General features: G+C 41.4%; 1 protein-coding gene across 1 annotated transcript in view; it reads left to right on the top strand.

Moving 5' to 3' along the window:
* Positions 1 to 24,285, top strand: part of LOC120063929 (unconventional myosin-Ib-like) — a 123,242-nt gene that overhangs the window by 42,173 nt on the left and 56,784 nt on the right. Inside the window, exon 3 of the mRNA XM_039014239.1 lies at positions 20,306 to 20,400. Within this exon, the coding sequence (XP_038870167.1) occupies positions 20,306 to 20,400 (95 nt within the window). The remainder of the gene's footprint in view (positions 1 to 20,305; positions 20,401 to 24,285) is intronic.

Consider the following 24,285-nt stretch of genomic DNA (forward strand, 5'->3'; position numbering starts at 1 on the left):
CGACTTGCCAAAACTATAGTTTGTTAACAAGAAATTTGTGGAGTGGTTGAAAAACGAGTTGTAATCACGCCAACTTCCCGACTTCAACTGTACATTTGCAGTCTGTGTTCGTCTGTGATGCAGTCTGTGTTCGTCTGTAATGCATTCTTTTGAGGAGGTTATCATTTGACATCCTTTGATCTACAGGTACCATTTTATGTGCAACCTCTCTATTCAAAAATATATGGCCGCCATGGTTTTTGTGACTGAGTGGATTTTCATCATTTTCTCGGGCTCGCTGGTACCAGCACCAATGCACATGGCTATCCTATAGTTGGAAGTGAATCCTCTTGTGCCATCAAAGGATACATGAATGTCTATGATGGCATCCTCATCCTCCTTCAGCGACTCTGCTATGTCTGGGTCGATATCTTTGTATGGTCTTCTAATTAGCTTTGCAGAACTCTCAATTGAATGTAGTCCTCTCTGAATCTCCCACTAATGTAGCGGGAAAAATGTCTGTCTGTTGACATTAGTCATAACTGCAGGACTAAATATCAGCATGTTACCCTATGTATATGTTAGCATATCAGCAAGAATTTACTTTATGTAAAGCTAATTTCTCATGAATCACAGTAGGCTACAGCCCTATGACACTGTAGGCCTATGTGACAGTCTCATGGTATAGTTATGTTTTTCTAACACTCTGTTTATTTACCTTGAATACATTTGCTGGAGCAAGGAAACAAATATTATTTATACACAGCAAGTCACCTGACAATAATGGGCTACTCTCCCTTTTTATTTACCTGTCATTCTCCTCATGTCTTTGATATGAGCTGAGATGCATGGAAGGAATCCCTAGGACTTTGCTTATTTTCTTTAAAGCTGCAGAACGAAGTCTAAGTTTGTGGGCTAGAAAAACCATCCTCATATTTATAGCAAATGCAACATCTTCCTGGAGGAAGTGTAAACACTCCTCCTAAATGCAATACGATCACCTTCACAGTGTGTACATTCTACAGAATCCCTGGTTGGTGGGGTCTTTATTTTTTTTCTCCTGTGGTTAAACACTTAGGGCAAATCAAATCATGTACAAGTTGGTTTATTTGTGACGTGTAATAAAAGCCGCTGTCTGGCTGCTGTCTGGTTGATCGCTACTAGCTGTCATCTTCATCTCAACTAATTTGACTAGCTGCTACCACCTCTTCCCGCTCTACCTGTACAGCCCCGATCGGCCGATCAGGCTCTTTTTTTCTTCTTCTTTCGTTCACTTCTTTTCTCGCATTGGCTAACTGAGATTGCCTATTCTTGTTTACATACTGTGGGTATATTCTTTGAGATTTGCTCATTTTGTCTCTCTGTACGGGGATTTTTCGCAGGAGATGTACAAAAAAAAAAGGAAGTGTTGCGCGGCACGAGGCATTTTAACCAATCAGGTTGCCAGAAAGGGCCTTTTTAATGCCAGTAACCAATCAGATAAAAAAAGCTATTGAATGATATGATTCAACATGGAGAGTTTAAAAAGATAGTGGTTGAAGTTCTACATGTAACATACAAACTAAATTTATGCTAGGTGTAGTTGACGGAGTTGGGATAACATTTTACAAATCAAGTATTAATATACATTATTTGTACATTTTATGAAAGTTATAGTTGCAAAATATCCCAGAATCTGAATATTGACAAATGTTAGCAAAATCAAACATTTTGCCTGTGGTGTTTGGCCTTAAAATGCACCTCCATCAGAAACGGTGCCTACGATCCTGAAAGCCCTCTCAGGGAGACTCAAAACAACATGCGCTCCAGAGCAGAGGTTGGCAAAGCCACAGTGTTTATGTGTCTGGAGGTAGGAGGCAGGGTAGAAGGTAGGTAGTGTTGGCTAACCAGCATTACACAGAGTAGCACTCTTGTTCCTCTAAGCTCCCTCCTACACACAGTGAGAAACACAAGGCAACAGAGGGTGGGATGTAATATCAGCAAGTTCATTAAACTGGGATGTCACTTAGATGAAAATCCTCCATAGCAGAGAAGAGCTTTTTATGAGAATCACTAGCCCGGATGAAAGTTTGCACTGAGGGCTGTATGTTTCTATCAGGATGGCTGTACTGTAATGAGACCAGGGGTTCAGAGCTTGATGTTTTTAACATGATGACTGAACTGAGGCCAGGGATTTACAGTAGTGATGATGGTGAGATCTAGACATCTGGCCCACACCCTGGATAATAAGAACATCTACAGTATAGCTGCTGCGTCTCCTCGCATGGCTGTGAGATCTGGCACAGACCAAGTACATCACACAGACCCTAGCAGAGACACACATTACTGGACATGATTGATCTAACCTTGGCTCTAAAAATTATCCTGCAAATGTTGAAATTATCCACCCATATCCAGTGCGTCATTTCCCTAGAAAGTTTGAGTAATGGTGTTGTGCCATGGGCAACCATTGTACTTTAGACCCTTAGCTTTGTTTGCTTTATCACCGTTTCAGGTAAGAGTGCAGTGTTGAAAAGCCAATGAGGAAAAAATTACACTTTCATCTTTTCACTATAGGTACATAGCCATTACAGTGAAAGCACTCAAAAATATCATGGTTTCATCTTGTCCATTCAACAATAAGAACTGTCAGTGGGACAGTGTTCCGTAGGGTGACGTGTTTTCCTGTGTAAGTCTGCTATGGAGATGTCACAGGTGTGACCATAAAGATACAGCCGTCTTTGACACGACATCTTTGTTTACGGTACAGGCTACAGTACATTTGTTTGCTTTTCCTGACCCTTTAATCAGTAGAATTCTGCAAGGCGCTATCCATGTGGTGTGTAGCAGGTTTCTCTTGGAATGTAGCTTAAATATGTTTCTTAAGTACCTCTTTACTAAAGACATGAGGTGTTTATGGTTATGTTAACATAGCATGTCATGTTATGGTGAATTTGCAGTTGTCCATTACATGCTATCCATCACACCTGGTTGTATTCCTTTTACATAACTTTTCTTTGTTTTAGATTTGACAAACCTCAACAAACTGCTTTGAATCCAATATATTTTTACAGAACACCTGACCATTAAGTCCACGTGCAACATGTACGTAGGTAGTTGTTAGAGGGCTACTGAAAATAACATGTTGGAAAGAAAGTCTACATGCAACATGCATGTAATTGCTAGTGGGCACTTGAAATACACCCTGTTGACTCAGGTGGGTAGAGTGCTCCACTCTGTAGCTTGTGATGTGTTGGCGTAATGTAGACTAGGTGACAGTAGCAGCATTTATTGGTGTAAGGTGAAGGTAGAGCGGGATGAGGGGGCAGTAGCGCTCTCGCTGAGTGTGCCTGCCTCCGTTCTCCTCCCACACTCGCACCATACCGTGCCCAGCCCAGGGACTATAAAATGCAAATTCGGTACCTATGTAACTTTGCTAACGGCTTTACAATCAACAGCTGTGTCTGTGGATACCGACAAGGCCTAGGCCACAGACACTTAAAGGAACAGCCCTAGTCTCTCTTCTCTAGCTTATGGCTCCCGAGATAAATGCGAGGGTAGGAAAGAAACTCACATACTCACTGGAACATGATTTCAGGCTAAACTATTACATGGTTTATAGTACTTAAGAAGGGGTTGATTCTGCCTCTGACTGTTTGCATTGGCATAGTGTCCATTGCAAATCTTCTGACGAAGCTGAAGCAATGTGCTAGACGTACTTCTCAAAGTGTTTATGAATATGGTGGTTTAGAAGCAGACATATATTATCATGGTGAAAATTGAAAATACCCTATTCCAGTGAAAGAGTGCCCCGAAACCATCTCTGTGGCCGTCCATGATTTGACTTTAGCTTTGAGTAGGTACTCATTTACAGGTTTATATACTGAACAAAAATATAAATGCAATATGTGAAGTGTTGGTCCCATGTTTCATGAGCTGAAATAAAAGATCCCAGAAATATTACATATTCACAAAAAGCTTATTTCTCTCAAATTTTATGCACAAATGTGTCCCTGTTAGTGAGCATTTCTCCTTTGCCAAGATAATCCATCCACTTGACAGGTATGGCATATCAAGAAGTTGACTAAACGGCATGATCATTACGCAGGTGCACCTTGTGCTGGGGGACAATAAAATGTGCAATTTTGTCACACAACACAATGCCACAGATGTCTCAAGTTTTGAGGGAGCGTGCAATTGGCATGCTGACTGCAGGAATGTCCACCAGAGCCATTGCCCGCTAATTGAATGTTAATTTCTCTACAATAAGCCGCCACCAACATCGTTTTAGGTTTTATGATTCAAGCACCACCTTTTAAGGTATCTGTGACCAACGGATGCATAGCTGTATTCCCAGTCATGTGAAATCCATAGATTAGGGCCGAATGAATTCATTTCAATTGATTTATATGAGTTGCAACTCAGTAAAATCTTTGAAATTGTTGCGTTTATATTTTTGTTCAGTGTAGATTTCTGTTGATCATTGATTGATTGATTGATTTAACCAGTGTCTTTGAAACCTCCCTATTCATTACCCGAACAATAATGTCCATCTTTATCTGCCTGTACATACAGCTTACATAACCACCAAAATGAAGCACAACAGAATAAAGACAAATGGACAAGATTGATTTCAATTGACATTTTTGTTCCTTCCCTGTCACCTTTGACAAACCATGACTGATTCATTATACTCTTGGGTAAAATATTTATTTTTCGTGCAATATTGGTAGAAATGTTACAAATGGGGAGGTTCAGGACCATCGTAAGAGGGTAAAATGGAGGGTTGTATTGCGAAAGGAAAAATTGGTTAATTTGTGGACATCGGAGGGTTGGTCTTAAGATCAGAATGAATGGTGGATTGGCCACTGTGGGTGAAAATCCAGCACTTGAAGAAGAAAGAAGAAATTAGAAATGCATGTATAATTATTTAACTACAGGTACTGTAGATGTGAGCGACATGGCTGTAAGTAGTAGAAGTAATTTTGTTTGTTTAGTTTACTCCAAATAGGGTAAGGTAAAATGAAAAAAATACTGCTTCAATTGCAGTACCGTATCAACATCCATGTTCACGTTAATGAGCATGTCATTCATATCAAGGAGCTACTCCGTTTACTTTGAACTCTGACATGTGTTACTGTGTGGAGGCTATGTAATCTTGGGTTTTCTCATTTGCTCACATTCCAAAGAATTGACGTATTTCTCAAACTTTCTAAGTTAATCATGTGGGCTTGGAATTGATATGGCTCGAGCAATGTCAATTTTTTGATAATGCCTTTTTAAACCAACAAACTTTGTTTTTGGCTTGTGGCTGGTACATTGGCAAATGCTACTCATATTCATTATTCGATGTGCATGTTACACCCGCATGGTGCCGACTACCGAGGCAATTCCACAGCTCGCAAGTTCGTCATCTTTTCCAAGCACCAGTCCTATTTTTCACCAGCAGCTTTACTTCACATTTCAGCTTTAAATATTTTACTGTGCAGTCGCAATATTTGTTTTGGCACATGATATTTTGAAAAAGTCCCCAATCCCTCTACTTCCCAATGATGTTCCTCTCAAGCCACCGTACCCCTCATTTCCTGGCTTGGGGATAAGTAAACAAACAGTCATTCCCTCCTCAGTATGGTGCAGTGGTGAGGAAGAGACTTTCAGTCAGTTAGAGCCACAATGGCAGTGTCTGTAGTGTGATTTGAGCCTTGATGAAGCTCAGTGGCTGGCCCTCAGTAGGTATCCAGGCTCATGCCCAGGCCACTGCTTCCTCTGAGACATGTAAGTTGATAGTTGTGTGATTTTCTACAGAGTATTATGCTGTACTATGCCCTCTTTGTCCTCTAAAGAGTGACTGTTATGTATGCGTTTAGAGCACAGTGAATGGTGTATGGGACTGTGCCCTTATTATTTACTAGCCTAATGTTTAAAGTGTGTTTGAGAATATGCCAGATGAACCCAGTACAGTGTATTATCAAATCATAATTGGATTTTAAAGAGCACAACAGTTGTCTATTCAGGAGGAATGCTGAATGAGTGAATGAGAGAGGCTTTTAATGTGCTTGGCTCTTTACTTTGCCTAATGCCCACCTAGTCTCTTCCGCTCTCCCTGCTTCCTTGAAAGTTGTCTTCATGGTAGAGGGATAGGTCCAGATTGTCTGACGTTCATCTCATTGAACCGGACGCAGTGTTGCTTTGCTTAATTGTAAGTTGTTACTTGCTAATTTATATTGAGGATTCACCCTCTAATAATAAACTTTTAGAATCATCTATCTCAATAGCGGTGTCAGCCATTGACTGATGTAGGATGGACAGGACAGAAGTAATGCTGAGTCACCATGCAGGGCCAGAAGAGACATGAAAGCACAGTCAGAGATAAAACAGTCTTGACTTCTCCCTCTTACCAACATCCTGTCGAGAGGAGAGAGTGTGTGTGTGTTTCTGTCCAAAGGAGATTTGGGGGGGGGGGGCGGTTCCCCTCAGAACACAAGCCAGTAACGCACACATGCTACCCCAAAGTCTCACTCCCAATTGTCTGTAGGTTGAGGCTGTTAACCAATACCCCAGGGGATCGACCGTCAACTCTTTGAATCGTCTACTAAGGAAATATTTTCTATTCCATTGGGGATCTAATTTGGTTTGAATTATCTGGTTTGTTCTATGACCAAATGTAACAAACTTATCAATGTAGATGCTATCTCTCACAAGTAGATCTCAAGGTTGCTCAAATAGTCTAGTACTTTAATTCCTCTTGTTTTGATCTAGTATGGGGGAAAATAGTTTCAGAAGTTGTTTCACTGCCCTTAGTCAACATGATAGTTTGATTGTTCTGTACTCTCTCAAGGATCAAACCAACAGCTTTATATGTCAAATGTTCTCACTAAATTGCAGTGCAGTTAATAAAATCAAAGCCAGGACCCCCTGAAAGTCTGAGGAGAAAAACACATGATATAACTAGACAGTCTCCTTTGAGGATACTCCAAAAGACAACGTGCTTGCATTTATTTTCACTCTGTTGCAGACTTTCCATTGTGTTACTTTCTACTGTTCAAGTTTAATATTAAAGTTTTAGTCGACTGAAAGTCATCAGTTATTTAATTTCTAAACTTTAAAAAAAATATATATATAGACACGCCCTTTGTGTTTTAATAAAATCAACTATATGCTTGTCTGATGCTGTTTGACATAAGACACAAATGACTCAAAAGGGAGCCAGAGATGAAGATGACCAGAAGAGAAAAACCTTAACCTGGCCCAACCAGCCTCATCCCGCACCTGCTGGCTTTCGCAGATTCTGCCATTACTCTCCTGAAGTTGCTGGTAATAGGCTACATTAACAAGTCCAATACAGCAAATGAAAGATAAACATCTTGTTAATCTACCCATCGTGTCCGATTTCAAAAAGGCTTTACAGCGAAAGCACAACATATGATTATGTTAGTTCAGAGCCAAGTCAAAAAAACACAGCCATTTTCCAGCCAAAGATAGGAGTCACAAAAAGCAGAAATATAGATAAAATGAATCACTAACCTTTGATGATCTTCATCAGATGACACTCATAGGACATCATGTTACACAATACATGTATGTTTTGTTCGATAATGTGCATATTTATATCCAAAAATCGCAGTTTACATTGGCACGTTACGTGCAGTAATGTTTTGATTCCAAAACATCCGGGGATCTTGCAGATAGCCACAGAAATCCCAGAAATACTCATAATAAACATTGATAAAAGATACAAGTGTTATTCACAGAATTAAAGATATAATGCAACCGCTGTGTCAGATTTCAAAAAAACTTTACGGAAAAAGCATAATCTGAGTACGGTGCTCAGAGCCAAATCCAGCCAAAGAAATTTCCGCCATGTTGGAGTCAACAGAAGTTAGAAATAACATGATAAATATTCACTTACCTTTGATGATCTTCATCAGAATGCACTCCAAGGAATCCCAGTTCGACAATAAATGACTGATTTGTTCCATAAAGTCCATAATTTATGTCCAAATAGCCACTAGTTGTTAGCGTGTTCAGCCCAGTAATCCATCTTCATGAGCACTAGGTCCAGACAAAAACTCGAAATGTTCCGTTACAGGTCGTAGAAACATATCAAACGATGTATGGAATCAATCTTTAGGATGTTTTTAACATAAATCATCAATGTTCCAACCGGAGAATTCGATTGTCTTTAGGAAAGCACTGGAACGAGAGCTAACTCTGTCGGAATCGCGCGTCATGAGCCTGAGACACTCTGCCAGACCACTGACTCAAACAGGTCTCATGAGCACCTCCTTTATAGCAGAAGCCTGAAACAAGTTTCTAAAGACGGATGACATCTAGTGGAAGCCTTAGGAAGTGCAACTTAACCCCATACTAATAATATGCATGTATTAGCATCTGGGACAGAGTAGCAGGCAGTTTACTCTGGGCACGCATTTCATGCAAAAGTGAAAATGCTGCCCCTTATCCCAAACAGGTTTTCATATATAATAACATCTTCGTAACTCAATCCTTGTCATGTGTTTAAAATAATGATACAAACATTGAAGTTATGTATATTGCCAACTATATAAAAATAGCCTAAATAAAGCCAAGGAATAAAAACATTGCAGCCTGCAAGTAGAAAATATCCAGATTAAAAATATATATATATCCTATCAATCACATTGGCTGTGCATGGCCTGTATGCAACGAACATGAAACATTGTATTAACTTGGGCTCAGCTCAACGCTTGCACTTGCAACATTGTATAAAATATTCGAGGCCCTCAGTTTCCTGCACCAGTAAGCTCGGGACAGACACAGCTGTAGACTATTTTGCCCAAGTAATAAAAGCTCATCAGGTAGACTTATTTTATGACGTTTCGACAGGATCAGGGAATTATATTTTTCCCTTTCACGCTGAGTGGTTATCGTAAGGGAGAGAGAGGGAAAAAAATTCAAATACATTGAGGTACTACTATCACTTTCAATGGATGTTAAAACTGACTTCGCTTTCTTGCTGTTTGAGGTGAAGCAAACATTCCTTTGAGAAGCGCCACAGCTCATTAGTAGTGGTGCATTAATCCAATTAGAAATACTATCAGATCCCCAAATGGGCACATTTTATATTGCTACCTTTGCTCGCAAGCCAGGTAGCCTATAGGCCTACTTCTATGCGTAATCAGGTGCGTGTTCTTACTCAACATTGACAATAGCTCTCCGAACTAAGGAGGGACTAAATTGTCAACTCGTAAATGGAATGAAATAAACCAACTTGTTTCTCACAAGTGTAGCATAGGTTGTGCGCTCTGCAAACAACTTGTCCACTCTGACAATGAGAATGGTAAAAGACTGGAATAATAATTTACTGAACAAAAATATAAACTCAACATGCAACAATTTTACTGAGTTACAATTTTTACAAGTAAATCAGTCAATTGAAATAAATTCATTAGGCCCTAATCTTTGAATTTCACATGACATTTTACATTTTACACTTTAGTCATTTAGCGGACGCTCTTATCCAGAGCGACTTACAGTAGAGTGCATACATTTTATTACCTTTTTTTACATACTGAGACAAGGATATCCCTACTGGCCAAACCCTCCCTAACCCGGACGACGCTATGCCAATTGTGCGTCGCCCCACGGACCTCCCGGTTGCGGCCGGCTGCGACAGAGCCTGGGCGCGAACCCAGCCCAGCCTGGGCGCAAACCCAGAGACTCTGGTGGCGCAGCTAGCACTGCGATGCAGTGCCCTTGACCACTGCACCACCCGGGAGGGTCCTGCCCTCTGGGCAGGGCGCAGCCATGGTTGGGCCTGGGAGGGCATAGGCCCACCACTGGGGAGCAAGGTCCTGCCAATCAAAATAATCCCCCCCCCCCCCCCCCCCACAAAAGCGCTTTATTAAAGACACAAATACTCATCAGTTTCATCAGCTGTCCGGGTGGCTGGTCTCAGATCTCGCAGGTGAAGAAGTCGGATGTGGAGGTACTGGGCTGGCGTGGTTACACGCGGTATGCGGTTGTGAGGCTGGTTGGACGTCTGCCTATTTCTCTGAAACAATGTTGGATGAGGCTTATGGTAGAGAAATTAACATTTTAAATTATCTGGCAACAGCTCTGGTGGACATTCCTGAAGTCAGCATGCCAATTGCAAATCAAAACTTGAGACGTGGCATTGTGTTGTGACAAAATTGCACATTTTAGTGTGGCCTTTTGTCCCCAGCACAAGGTGCACCTGTGTAATGATCAGATTCTTGATATGCCACATCTGTCAGGTGGATGGATTGTCTTGCAAATGAGAAATTCTCACTAACAGGGATATAAACATGTGAGCGACCACCTTGATTCGGTCTTATGTTTGAAATATATATTTTTTTTTTTACATTGGGTGAAAGTAGAGAGACGGAGCTATACAATGGTATACCATACACTGCATTTGAGGAACAATGGGAAAGTAATTCTGCTTTGAAAGTTGATAAACTTGTAACCCCACTTTTTGAGAAAATAGCCCTTGAATGTTTTGGTACGCCTACTGGAGAGCTCTTCTTTGTCTACACCCATTCAGCATCGTTCACACCCTCTTAGCCCCACCCATCTCTTTTAAGGAAAATTCTAGGTAAACAGTGTCCATATAAAAATATTTTATAAATATTAGATGACACTTACCCAGACACACTTGTCTAAATTTGATGGGTCATGTGAAAGAAATGCTATAACCCCCAGCCACATGTTGCTAAGTGCATGGGTCTCTACATGAGGTGTAAACGGTACAGCGAAATGGTTACTTCCATAGTAGAAATATTAAAAATAGATAGTGATATGCCATCCCATCTGATTTGCGCTTAGTGGGTATCATTTGTTTTTCAACAGAACAATGACCCAAAACATACCTCTGGGCTGTGTAAGGGCTATTTGATCAAGAAGGAGAATGAGGGAGTACTGTCAGATGATCTGGCCACCACAATCACACGACTTCAATCTAATTGAGATGGTTTGGGATAGAGGTCGACCGATTAATTAGGGCCGATTTCAAGTTTTCATAATCGGAAATCGGTGTTTTTGGGTGCCGATTTGGCCGTTTTTTATTTTTTATTTTAAAAATATATCTTTATTTAACTAGGCAAGTCAGTTTAGAACACATTCTTATTTTCAATGACGGCCTAGGAACGGTGGGTTAACTGCCTTGTTCAGGGGCAGAACGACAGATTTTCACCTTGTCAGCTCGGGGGATCCAATCTTGCAACCTTACAGTTAACTAGTCCAACGCAATAACGACCTGCCTCTCTCGTTGCACTCCACAAGGAGACTGCCTGTTCCGCGAATGCAGTAAGCCAAGGTAAGTTGCTAGCTAGCATTAAACGTATCTTATAAAAAACAATCAATCATAACCAGTAGTTAACTACACATGGTTGATGATATTACTAGATATTATCTAGCGTGTCCTGTGTTGCATATAATCTGACTGAGCATACAAGTATCTAAGTATCTGACTGAGCGGTATGACATCTGCGTGGCCCCATTGTGTTTGTACTTGCGTACTATTGTTTGTACAGATGAATGTGGTACCTTCAGGCATTTGGAAATTGCTCCCAAGGATGAACCAGACTTGTGGAGGTCTACACATTTTTTTCTGAGGTCTTGGCTGAATTCTTTTGATTTTCTCATGATGTCAAGCAGAAGCACTGAGTTTGAAGGAAGGCCTTGAAATACATCCACAGGTACACCTCCAATTGACAATTATGTCAATGAGCCTATCAGAAGCTTCTAAAGCCATGGCATAATTTTCTGGAATTTTCCAAGCTGTTTAAAGGCACATTCAACTTAGTGTTTGTAAACTTTTGACCCACTGGAATTGTGATGCAGTGAAATAATCTGTCTGTAAACAATTGTTGGAAAAATGACTTGTCATGCTTAAAATAGATGTTCTAACCGACTTGCCAAAACTATAGTTTGTTTACAAGAATTTTGTGGAGTGGTTGAAAAACGAGTTTTAATGACTCCAACCTAAGTATATGTAAACTTCTGACTTCAACTGTATGTAATGGGGAATTGATAGACACAAACAATGAAGGCAAAAAAATCACACAATTTTAAGTTATGAAACAATGAATGTGCACAAATTGGCAGGAGAGAACACATTCTGGAGAGATGTGCATTTTATCCACACTCCCCTTCTTCTTGGACTCTGTCATCTACCCGGCTTGCGCAATAGATTAGTTCCCTGAGATGGGCTCAAATCAGACATGTGTCTCTTGTGCCATTAAAAAAATATATATATATATATATATGTGTGTTTGCTACTGCTCGACTAAATAATCTTGGTTGATCAACAGCCTATCGACCAAACAATAAACCAGTCGACTATTTGGGGTCAGCCCTAATGTGAATACAGGCCTTCTATCCTGACTGTAGATGGATGAGATGGGTTCTAGTAATCCCATAAAGCACTTGGTGAAAAGGGTTATATAAAAATACACTTGTGAATTAACATTTTTTTTACACACAAGGACTCGGACACACACATGGACACACACACACACCACACGCAAACGGTCCTGTGATGACATCCACCTGCTGCCTAAGTACAATTATTCTACTGCTGCTCTGAATAAGTGACTTGCTCTGCTCTGGATAAGTCAAATGTATATAGCAGCCACAGTGTCAAATACTCACATGGCCCAAGTGTCTGAACTGAACGAAGACCCTGGCCTTAGCTGGCTCACACCTTCTTCCTGGTAGTAGCCCTTGCTGACAGCACCTGTGTTGTTTTTGGTAGGCTATTCTGAATTTCAGTAGCTGGTTGTGACTCTGGCCCCATTGTTTGATTCATGGCTGAGGCTGCCACAGTGGTCACATTAATGACACCTAGACCTGTGGCTACAGCCGGAAAGGTTCGCTTCCTCTGTGGCTCATTCAGTATAAGACACGGATATCCTGGAACCAGCAGCCTGCCTCTTGCTGGAGAGCCACACGCTGGGCTGGATGAGAGGCTATTGTATGACAGAACTTCCTTACAACCTTGGCTAGCTGTCATAAAGGAGCCATGGAAGTGTAGTTATTTTAATAACATCAGGCTGCTGGAAAACTTTACTTTAAGTACATGAAATACTGTGTAATCCCCAGATATAAGAGAGCTTCCATTGAGAGTGGAACAGTGAACACCGCGCAAACAGCTTGGTAGATATAGTCCTAAACAGTTTTTAACGTCTCAATATCAAAATGAAAATCTGCAGTTGGTTGAGGGAAGATCTGTCATTCCCCATTTAGCTGGGTGGGCCATCGTTTCAGCACTGACTTTATGACAACCAGGAATCATGTCTGCTGAAGAATTGGACGCGTTGATAGACAAATCACATCCATCCTTTTCGGATGCAGCAGGTTACAGATCGCAGATCCCTCCCCTCCCTCGTTCTCAGGGTTTGGAGTAGCAAGGCTGAATGGCTATTTTCTGCCGCTTGACTCATGCCAGTTTGGCTTTGCATCCCACTGCTGCCACGAAGACGCACAAATTACAGCCGTGGTCTCCTGCTGTGGATCTGTGTGTGATCAGGGTGTGCCAGGCATCACTCCACCCTACTGCCCCACCTCTCTCTCCCTATCCCACTCTCTGAGACCCCAGTCAGACCAGGGTGCATTAGGGCCTTTGGTTCGCTGCTACACTTTCATGTGCATTGGGTGCCTTGTCATAATTTCAACACTGATATAAGAAGCCCTGGTGTGTAGCCTATAAATGGCAACTTCTATTTGGCATATGGTGGATCAATTTGGCGTTCTCTCTGTCTTTCATGGTCTTGGTGATTACATGATGCTGTGGCCAAGCAGATGGTCTGATTTCATTCTGTTTTTCCTCTTTTTTGTACTTTTTTTCTCCTTTTGTCTCAGGGTGTGGCCTGGACATTGCTGGGAGAGGACAGCCAGGACAGATTGGGTTTCCCTGTCTTGCCCTTTAAGCCTTGAGTGTTGAGATGCTTTGACTTTCGGGAGAGCAAGAGTAACAAACAAGTTGCTACCATGTCTTTGTTGCCCCATTTCTTACCTTGCCATACAGACAGAGATGGGAGTTTTACTGGCTTTCCTTTGTCTCTGTTGGGATCCTCCTAGTTCTCCATGCACCAGCTTGCAGGTCTATTCATATTGTGATTGTCCCTTTCATATTCATTTGACCTGTTCAACTTCATAATGGGTGAATGCTCGCGGCCACGTTGTGTTTGTGTGTGACTGCTTATCATTTGGCACATTTCCTAGCAGGGGACCTCCCTCCCACCACCCCTGCTCCTCCCTTACTAGCCCTCCTCTACTAACCCCCAACCCAACTAACACCCCCCTCTCAGGCTAGATTAGCCCCCCACCCCTAGCCCACCCCCCTTTCAGGCCAGGGTAATTGTGTGATGCTTGTCTTTTGTCTGGCTCACGTTGAGCGGCTAGGCTGTTTTCACAAGCGCAGACATCTGCTGTGGTCGTGGTGCCCTGCACATTTCAACAATGACATAATGTCCCATGTCCTAATTTCCCTCCCATGATTCCCGTAAGTGACGTGAACCTAGTGGCTGGGTAGGGATGGATTTGGGCTAAACTGGGCTGGGGCTGGCTGGGTTTGTGCTTAGGCTGGCTGGGTTGCGGCTGCCCGTCCCTGGACCAGGTCTTGGTCCACAACACTGATGGTGTGGAACCCAGATCTCTATGAGCTAGCCAGGCAGGATGCAGTGTCAACTTTTTACTGTGGCCTGGCGTGCATTTATCTGTCTCTCCTTCTCACGGCTGTCTGCTAAGCTAGCAGTCAAGTCAATCAGTGCACACAGCACATCAGCAGTGGTTCAGCTTTTAGTGATTATGCAAGTTATGTTGCTCTCCCCAAGGATCCCTTTTACATAGGGTATGTTATAAATCTGATCGTAAATACGATTTCATAGATTCTAGTTTTTCATAGATGTTGTAATCTCCAAGGTCTAAATCATTGTAAGCCAACATAATGTAAAGTAATGTGATAATGTACGTAATGTAAACCTATTGTCTGTATAAAATATGTTGCGCTGCTGTGGGTCTAGGGCTTTGATTGTGGCGTGTGAAAGATCTTGCGTGCCACTGATCTTAATGGTCTTAATGGTCATGTAATTGGTTAATAACATTTCTCACATCATTGAGACAAGAGAATACCCACAATCCCCCTGGCGGGGGGGGGGGGGTCAGGACGTGCTACTAAAATTAGACACTTGGGAGAAAAGTCATTTTGATGACTACATTCCTGCAAAATTACCTCTAGCACTAGCCTATATGTTTGGATTCATATGGCTGTCAATGTAACCATTAGTGACATTTGAAGGATATTGTAGACTATAATTATAAATTCTATGTCGTTGACAGCCTGTGTTTTTGTTACGGTCAACCATTGGGACCAGGGATGGATGCGGAGTATAACACATTTGACATTAACCATATGAGTTTTGAGTTTGGACCTTGAGTCTCCTCCGGTTTAGTCCATTGCCATAGTGGAGAGGAGACATGTCAGTTACCTTGCCTTTTAACAAGAAACCATTGCGATATTTTCTTGGTATATGAAGGTGATGTGGGGGGCAGGCAAAAGGGAAACTACATGCAACAGTTCCTCCACAATCAGAGCTATTATTAGTGGTGGCTCTGGAAAATTCCTGAGTAATGAATGTAGAAAAGTACAGACGGAGAGGAAAATGGGAGCTGGGAGACCTTGCAGGCTTGCCAGGCTAATTTGGGGAGTGGTGGGCTGGTTAGGGAGAGTTTGGAACACTGCTACTATAACAGAACTGTAGAATAGATAACTGTTTAGGTGACAATTGTGATCCGTAAAGAACTATGGCCTCAACCAATAGGGAAGCTCCTACATTGGTCTCACCCAATAGGGTGGAGACAAACATGGCCTCACCAAATTTCAAAGTATAGACCATCGTAACACCCAGTCAGCCATCATCAAATCTGTATAGTGTTGCTTGCTTGCCAGACTGTGCCACCCCTACACGCACACACGCGCACCCCACCACACACTCTTGATACTTCAGCATCAGAGCAGGACAATGACAATCCCATCATTGTTAGGGGGAATCCAATGAGTATGCTATACTGTCCCAGTTTCCCATTGTGTCACTGTCCTGGTATGTATGTACAATGGCTGAGGTTCATTATACCCCATTCATTTAGGCTTATGCAAAATGGATCATTCAAGTTTCATTGCCTCTCAATGGAAGCTTTGCTTGTGACTGATTTCCACTAAACTGTGTCTGCTTAATAGGATTGCTGTCATTAAGCAAAGATAATCAAAATGTCTTGCTTGGCTCCTTGTCAATTTTCCACAAATACCGCTTACTGCGGATGAAAGCATCCAGCATTTCACTCACAGAAGATCTTTGTTTTTCAATCAGAGTTCAGTTTGGGTGATCCTGCTGGAAATACATTAATCAATAGGACACTGCTAACTAAGCAGAGCAAAGTGACTAAATTCAACCTGGTCAATACGACTGTGCCAATACCATGCATGTAGCGAAGTGAGCTAATGTATCCACATGATGATGCTCCATGATATCCAAACATCAGATTTCTCCACAGATGCAATGCAACCTAGATTCAGACCTAGATCTGGGATGCAACGTGTCATTGATCAGTAAGCATGTGGCCGTGCCCACAGTTTGTCAGTCATCTAAATATTCACTGTATGTTCACTACATGCCACAAAGTATGTGGACACCTGCTCGGTCATTGAAACCCGTTTTCATGAAGCTCCCGACGAACAGTTATTGTGCTGACGTTGCTTCCAGTGGTAGTTTGGGAATCGGTGGTGAGTGGTGCAACTGAGGACACTCGATTTTTACGCACTTCAGCGGTCCTGCTGCTGGGTTGTTGCCCTCCTACAGCCTCCTCCACGTCTCCTGATGTACTGGCCTGTCTCCTGGTAGCGCCTCCATGCTCTGGACACTACGCTGACAGACACAGCAAACCTTTTTGCCACAGCTCGCATTGATGTGCCATCCTGGATGAACTGCACTACCTGAGCCACTTGTGTGGGTTGTAGACTCCGTCTCATGCTACCACTAGAGTGAGAGCACCGCCAGCATTCAAAAGTGACCAAAACATCAGCCAGGAAGCATAGGAACTGAGAAGTGGTCTGTGGTCACCACCTGCAGAATCACTCCTTTTTTGGGGGTGTCTTGCTAATTGCCTATAATTTCCACCTTTTGTCTATTCCATTTGCACAACAGCATGTGAAATTTATTGTCAATCAGTGTTGCTTCCTAAGTGGACAGTTTGATTTCACAGAAGTGTGATTGACTTGGAGTTACATTGTGTTGTTTAAGTGTTCCCTTTATTTTTTTGAGCAGTGTATTTTAGATTCTTCAAAGTAGCCACCCTTTGCCTTGATGACAGCTTTGCACACTCTTGGCATTCTCTCAACCAGCTTTATGTTAAATGCTTTTTCTTGAAGGAGTTCCCACATATGCTGAGTACTTGTTGGCTGCATTTCCTTTAATCTGCTGTCCAACTTATCCTAAACCATCTCAATTGGGTTGAGGTCGGGTGATTGTGGAGGCCAGGTCATCTGATGCAGCACTCCATCACTCTCCTTCTTGGTGAAGTAGCCCTTACAAAGCCTGGAGGTGTGTGTTGGGTCATTGTCCTTTTGATAAACAAATTATACTCCCACAGAGCGCAAACCAGATGGTATGGCGTATCGCTGCAGAATACTGTGGTAGCCATGCTGGTTAAGTGTGCCTTGAATTCTAAATAAATCACTGACAGTGTCACCAGCAAAGCACCATCACACATCCTCCATGCTTCACTGTGGGAACCACACATGCAGAGATCATCCGTTCACATATTCTGTGTGTCACAAAGACACGCGGGTTGGAACCAAAAATCTAATTTATACTCATCAAACCAAAGGACAGATTTCCACTGGTCGAATGTCCATTGCTTCTGTTTTTTGGCCCAAGCAAGTCTCTTCTTATTATTGGTGGCCTTTAGTAGTGGTTTCTTTGCAGAAATTTGACCATGTCATGTCTTTGGGATAATTAAAACTGAAGACTGTTAGTTTATCAAATAAATTCTCTTATTATTACATGATTATTCTATTCATGTAAATGTCATTAACTAGGAAGTCGGGGCACCAAGGAAAATATTCAGATTACAGAGTTATAATTTTCCTAATAACTTTCAGATATTTTAATATCTGATCAATCAGTCTTCTAATTAATGAATTATTCTCTACATCACGTTAGTCTCATTCCAAACGTCGTAAATTGTTGGTTATCTGCACGAACCCAGTCTTCACTAAGAATCATCCATACATCAATTGTCTCATTTATTTATTAAGCAACTAAATAATCACAGAAATGCACACAAACAAGGAAATGATAGGGGATGTGCCCTAGTGGGCTAAACCGGTATCGCGGCTTGGTAGACAAAGGGACTGAGAAGGGTGCGAAAGATAAGATACGACAAAGTTGATAATTATAACCATTGAAATGCTAATCCTTGCACATGAACGCTCACTCATTTGAGATTAATTGCAATCAATATATATATTTACGCTCAGTGTGTCATCGTGATCTCTGTTGGAAGTTCATCTGCCCCTCTCTCTGCGTCCCGCCCCTCTCTCTGCGTCCCGTTTTGTAGATTGGCTACTTCAGAGTAACATTCAGCAATGTTGTTATAGAATAGATGTTTCGGCGGTTGTCGGCCTTCCCATTCAATGGTATAGAATTCTTAGCTGCAGACTAGTAATTTATATCAAAGATTTGCTCTTATTCTGTCTGATCGATAGTCTCAGAGTTTAACCACGTGGTATGGTTAAAAGATTCAGCAATCTACTCAAACCTTAGCTCCCTCTGTGATGAGGTACTGGGCTGGTCTCAAACCTTAGCCCTTTCGTGGTAAGCTGGCCTGAAAGGAAATCCTTCAGGTGAGGGTTATATTCGTAACAGTAGAAAAGGGCTGTCCCATGATGCCAGGTCAATGTCTGTGCTCATGGGGCGGACCTTTGACCTAGTTAAACTCCAAAGGGAATTGGTTTATAAAGTTTATAATCACATTACATAATTTCACAAATAGTTTCATCTTTACTCATTCATTTTATACAACAGTTAGATGCAAGCCTCACAACTGAGACTCTTGTATAAACAGTGTTATGGTAATGTGGCTGTATTGTCTCATGAGTTTCACAAACATTAAACGAAATGGACCGGTCGTAGCTGGATTCTTCCCCGACCGTGTACACACTCTCCAAAACATAGGCATTGTTCAGTTCTCAAGTTCTGTGATGTGGAAGAGGTTCCTTTGTTCTCCTGTGAAACTCACTTTCTCTATACTGTCTGGCCATGAGGAGAGAAACTACTCTAGGATTTTATGACCTGCCTAACAGATCCTGGGTGTTGGGAGAAGAGCGAGAGGGGGATGGTGCAGAGAAAGGGGGATGGTGCTCGCTGTACCCAAAGAGGGCCACGTCATGACAACCATGAAGGCCTGCTTAACGCAGTCTCCTCTGAACAGTTGATGTTGAGATGTCTGTTACTTGAACTCTGTAGCATTTGTTTGGGCTGCAATCTGAGGCTGGTAACTCTGCTGCAGAGGATACGTTTTTTTTAGAGGTAACTCTGGGTCATCCTTTCTTGTGGCGGTCCTCATGAGAGCCAGTTTCATCATAGTGCTTGATGGTTTTTGCGACTGCACTTGAAGAAACGTTCAAAGTTTTAGATTTCTTGGATTGACGGACCTTCATGTCTTAAAGTAATGATGGACTGTCGTTTCTCTTTGCTTATTTGAACTGTTCTTGCAATAATATGGACTTGGTCTTTTACCAAATAGGGCTATCTTCTGTATACCACCCCTACCTTGTCACAACACAACTGATTGGCTCAAACGCATTAAGAAGGAAATTAATTCCACAAATGAACTTTTAACAAGGCACACCTGTTAATTGAAATGCATTCCAGTTGACTACCTCATGAAGCTGGTTGAGAGAATTCCAATAGTGTGCAAAGCTGTCATGTGTTTTTTCATAGTTTTGATGCCTTCACTATTATTCAACAATGAAGAAAAATGTGTGTGTTCACTGTCAGCATAGCTATAGAGGGATAACAAGGCAATCTCGATTGTCTTGGGAACAAAGTTTAGTTTTGCCCTAGCATTAATACATTTGATTCAACTATTAAACTTAACAAGCCTGTAATTAGTGGAATCGGTGTTGGTGTATACGATAGAACAAGTTTGGATGATAGAAAATATAATAATGGACGTGTTTAAGTTTCCTGGAAATGATGGACCGACATCTGTGATGCAATTGAATATCCAATGTGTTTGTGGACTATGAATTAATGTGAATGTGTATATCATTGTTGTGTTGCAGCTATGCCCTGGCAGACGAGGCCTACCGTTCTCTGAGGGACCAGGATAAAGACCAGTGTATCCTCATCACAGGAGAGAGTGGAGCTGGAAAGACCGGTGAGTCCAGCCCTGCATCAAACACGCTTTTATGGGCTCATTTTGAGAGGAATTAGTTAAAGTTAACTAACTGTATTCGTTAAATTGTGGGCAGAGTCACAGAACCACTAAGAATGGTCAAATGTTTGTTCTTCCGCCTTTAATTGCAGTACATGAATTAATCAGTTGTATTGTAACACTTTTTTACAAAAAATAATACCAATACATTGACATTTACAGTGCCTTCAGGAAGTATTCACACCTTGACTTTTTTCTACATTTTTCTTGCGTTACAGCCTAAGTTGAAATGGGATCAAAACATTTTTTATTGTCACTGGCCTGCACACAATACCCCATAATGTCAGTGCAATTGTTTTTTGAAATGTTTACAAGTTAATTAGAAATGAAATGCCTTGAGTCAATAAGTATTCAATCCCTTTGTTATGTCAAGCATAAATAAGTTCAGCAGTAAAACTGTGCGTAAGTCGGATAATAAGTTGCAAAGACCAGGGAGGTTTTCAAATGCCTCGCAAAGAAAGGCACCTATTGGTAGATGGGTAAAATAATAATTAAAAAGCAGACATTGAATATCCCTTCGAGCATGGTGAAGTTACTCATTACACTTTGGCTGTTGTATCAATATACCCAGTCACTACAAAGTTGCCGGACAGGATGGAAACCACTCTGGGATTTCACCATGAAGCCAATGTTGCCTTTAAAACAGTAGAGTTTAATGGCTGTGATAGGAGAAAAATAAGGATGGATCAACAACATTGTAGTTACTCCACATTACTAATGTAAATGACAGAGTGAAAAGGAAGCCTGTGCAGAATAAAAATATTCCAAATCATGCATCCTGTTTGCATTGAGGCACTAAAGTAATACTGCAAATAAGGCGGCAAAGCAATTCACTTTTTGTCCTGAATGCAGTGTTATGTTTGGGGCAAATCATATAAAACACATTACTGTGTACCACTCTCCATATTTTCAAACATAGTGTTGGCTGCATCATGTCATGGGTATGCTTGTAATCATTAATGATTTTTTTTAAATTATGGAATGGAGCTAAGCACAGGCAAAATCCTAGAGGAAAACCTGGTTTAGTCTGCTTTTCACCAGACTGGGAGATGAAATCCCCTTTCAGCAGGAAAAATAACCTAACACTCGAGGCCAAATCTACACTGTAGTTGCTTACCAAGGTGACAGTGAGTGGCCTAATTACAGTGTTGACTTAAATCTGCTTGAAAATATATTGCTAGACTTGAAAATGGTTGTCTAGCAATGATTAAGAACCCATTTGACAGAGCTTGAATATAATATATTGTTTAACATTATTTTTTAAATGGTTAGTATTTGTACTACAATCAAGGTGTGTGAAGCTCTTAGAATCAGCTTTGGTCTTTTTGGTTGAGTCTAAGATGTATTGACTCAGGGGTGTGAATACTTATGTACGTTAGATTTCTGTGTTTCATTTTTAAAAACATGTTATCACTGTCATAATGGGATATTATTTAATCCATGTTGAATTGACTAACAGCAAAATGTGTCATACTTCACGGGGTATGAATACTTTCTGAAGGCACTGTACAACACTATTGTGGATTCTTTTGAATGTACCACACAAGGGTTTACTGATCTTGAGACTGCTAGCTTAACCTTGTAGGCCTGTGTTCTGTTTGCATTGTTCTAGTACATTCTGTTCTGTCTGTAGAACAAACTGAGACTTGTAGCTGAGGGCAAATGGATAATAAGGGCAGGCAGGCAGCAGTAACCACAACAACATGTTAGGTTTATCTAACTCTGATCTAAATCCATCTTCTGCCAGACCAGAGCTGGGGCAAGATTTGTTATGGGAAAGCCAAAGTCATGTTTGTACCTGAAACAGTAGGTGTACATGCAGGCATGGCAAAACAACTGAGTGTAAAGACTAAAGGGGGCTGACTAATGGAAACAAACGTTGACGATAAAATTAAAGTCAGACGAAACGCTAGGAACAAACCGTGACGGCTCTTGATTATTATTTAAATTTTGTCATGGTGTGCTGTCAGAGTTTTTTAAAACCTGTGTTCTAATCTTGGAAAGTGTTCTGTAGGTAAAGATTAGCTGTAAGAAATCACACATGGAATGGTGTTTACTGGCTAGTTGTTAAATACTGTACTTTGGCAGAGAATTATTTTTCTCCAGCTGATGGCCATATTGAATTGACAGGGAAGCGTACCACTGCTCCCTATATGGGATGATATCACTATCACACTTTGTCCTTCTCCTGACATCAGTTAAAATTACATATTCTCTTTTGATGGTGGTTTTATGTTACTCTTTTACCAAAACTATCATAAGCCAATTGACATTTACATTTTGGTCATTTAGCAGACAGTCTTTTCCAGAGCGACTTACAGTAGTGAGTGCATCCGTTTATACTTTTGTTCCATACCCGTCCCCCGTATGAATGGAATCCACAACCCTGGCATTGCAGGCGCAATGCTCTTCCAACTGAGCCACATGGGATGATCACATAACATTCACTTAACATACTGTAACCTCACAACATTTTGCCCTGCTGTTACTCTTGAGTTTCCTTCTTTTCTGCCTCTAACCTAACGCTTTCTCATTTCCACTTTAATAACACAAGACTGTTAGAGGGACTTTCATTCAGAAATACACTGGGTGGTGGCTTTGAAAGTCTGCCGACACGATAAACCAGGACTTTTTATTTTAGAAGTTGCATACCCATTATCTTTTTGCTGTTAGAAGCCCCTTTGTGGTATCGGTTCGAGGTGGAATTAATAGAATTCTCAGAGGTTCTAACCGTTATATTATTAGAATTCTGGCTTTCCTTCTGCTGGCCTGGCACCACTCATCTGGAGTCAAACTACAGTACACTTCCCTGCCAGGTGAAGTGGGCTACTGGGTGATTTACAAAGGTGGTGTCAATCTAGTTTACTCTCCACTTGGATCAGATTAAACTCCCTACACGTGGCCTTCATCTCAGAAATACATGTATGTTCATGTCAGCAGATATCCCACAGCCCTGAAACCATTGTGGTTAACTGGTGCTTTGATTATAAGGCTTTGGGATATCTGTCACTGCAATGTTGACATCCTCATTTATTTTATGCAAAACATTAATGTTAGTCAAGTAGTATTACATTGTTCAACATCATTAATTGGTCTCCTTAGCAATGACAGTGCTGACAGAGGTCAGAGTTCACTATTTCTATATAACTCCTTTTCTCCCTCAAACTTTTAGTCGAATTAAGTCAAGTTTGGCGACTCAACTTTCTACAATCTGCTGACATTAGTGTACAGTACATTACAACCACTCACCATTTGTTTGGTATTTTTTCCTCCTTTTATCAGGGTGGGCAAGGACAGATTGAGACACTCATGGCTTTAAAGTCCCAATGCAGGAAGGTAATCAACCAAGCCAGGGCAATGAGATGTTAGGATTATCTCGTAATTTTTGTAGGTTTACAGCCAGGACAGGAGGGGGTAGATGTGGCTGATGAAAATTGGTCTGGGTTTTCGGTATGGGGCGACTGGGGTATTCAGTCCAATTCATTACGCAGTCATCTTATGAAGAAATCGAATGATAGTATTTTACTTATGGCGTTTTACATGACAGGATTTATAGTACACTACATGATCAAAAGTATGTGGACATCTGCTCATCAAACATCTCCTTCCAAAATCATGGGCATTGATATGGAGTTAGTCCCCCCTTTGCTGCTATAACAGCCTGCACTCTTCTGGGAAGGCTTTTCACTAGATGTTGGAACATTGCTGCGGGGACTTGCTTCCATAAAGCCACAAGCATTAGTGAGGTCGGCACTGATGTTGGGCGATTAGGCCTGGTTCGCAGTCGGCGTTCCAGTTCATCCCAAATGTGTTCGATGAAGTTGAGGT

Source organism: Salvelinus namaycush, chromosome 19 (assembly GCF_016432855.1).
Source record: "Salvelinus namaycush isolate Seneca chromosome 19, SaNama_1.0, whole genome shotgun sequence".
Classification (NCBI taxonomy): Eukaryota; Metazoa; Chordata; class Actinopteri; order Salmoniformes; family Salmonidae; genus Salvelinus; species Salvelinus namaycush.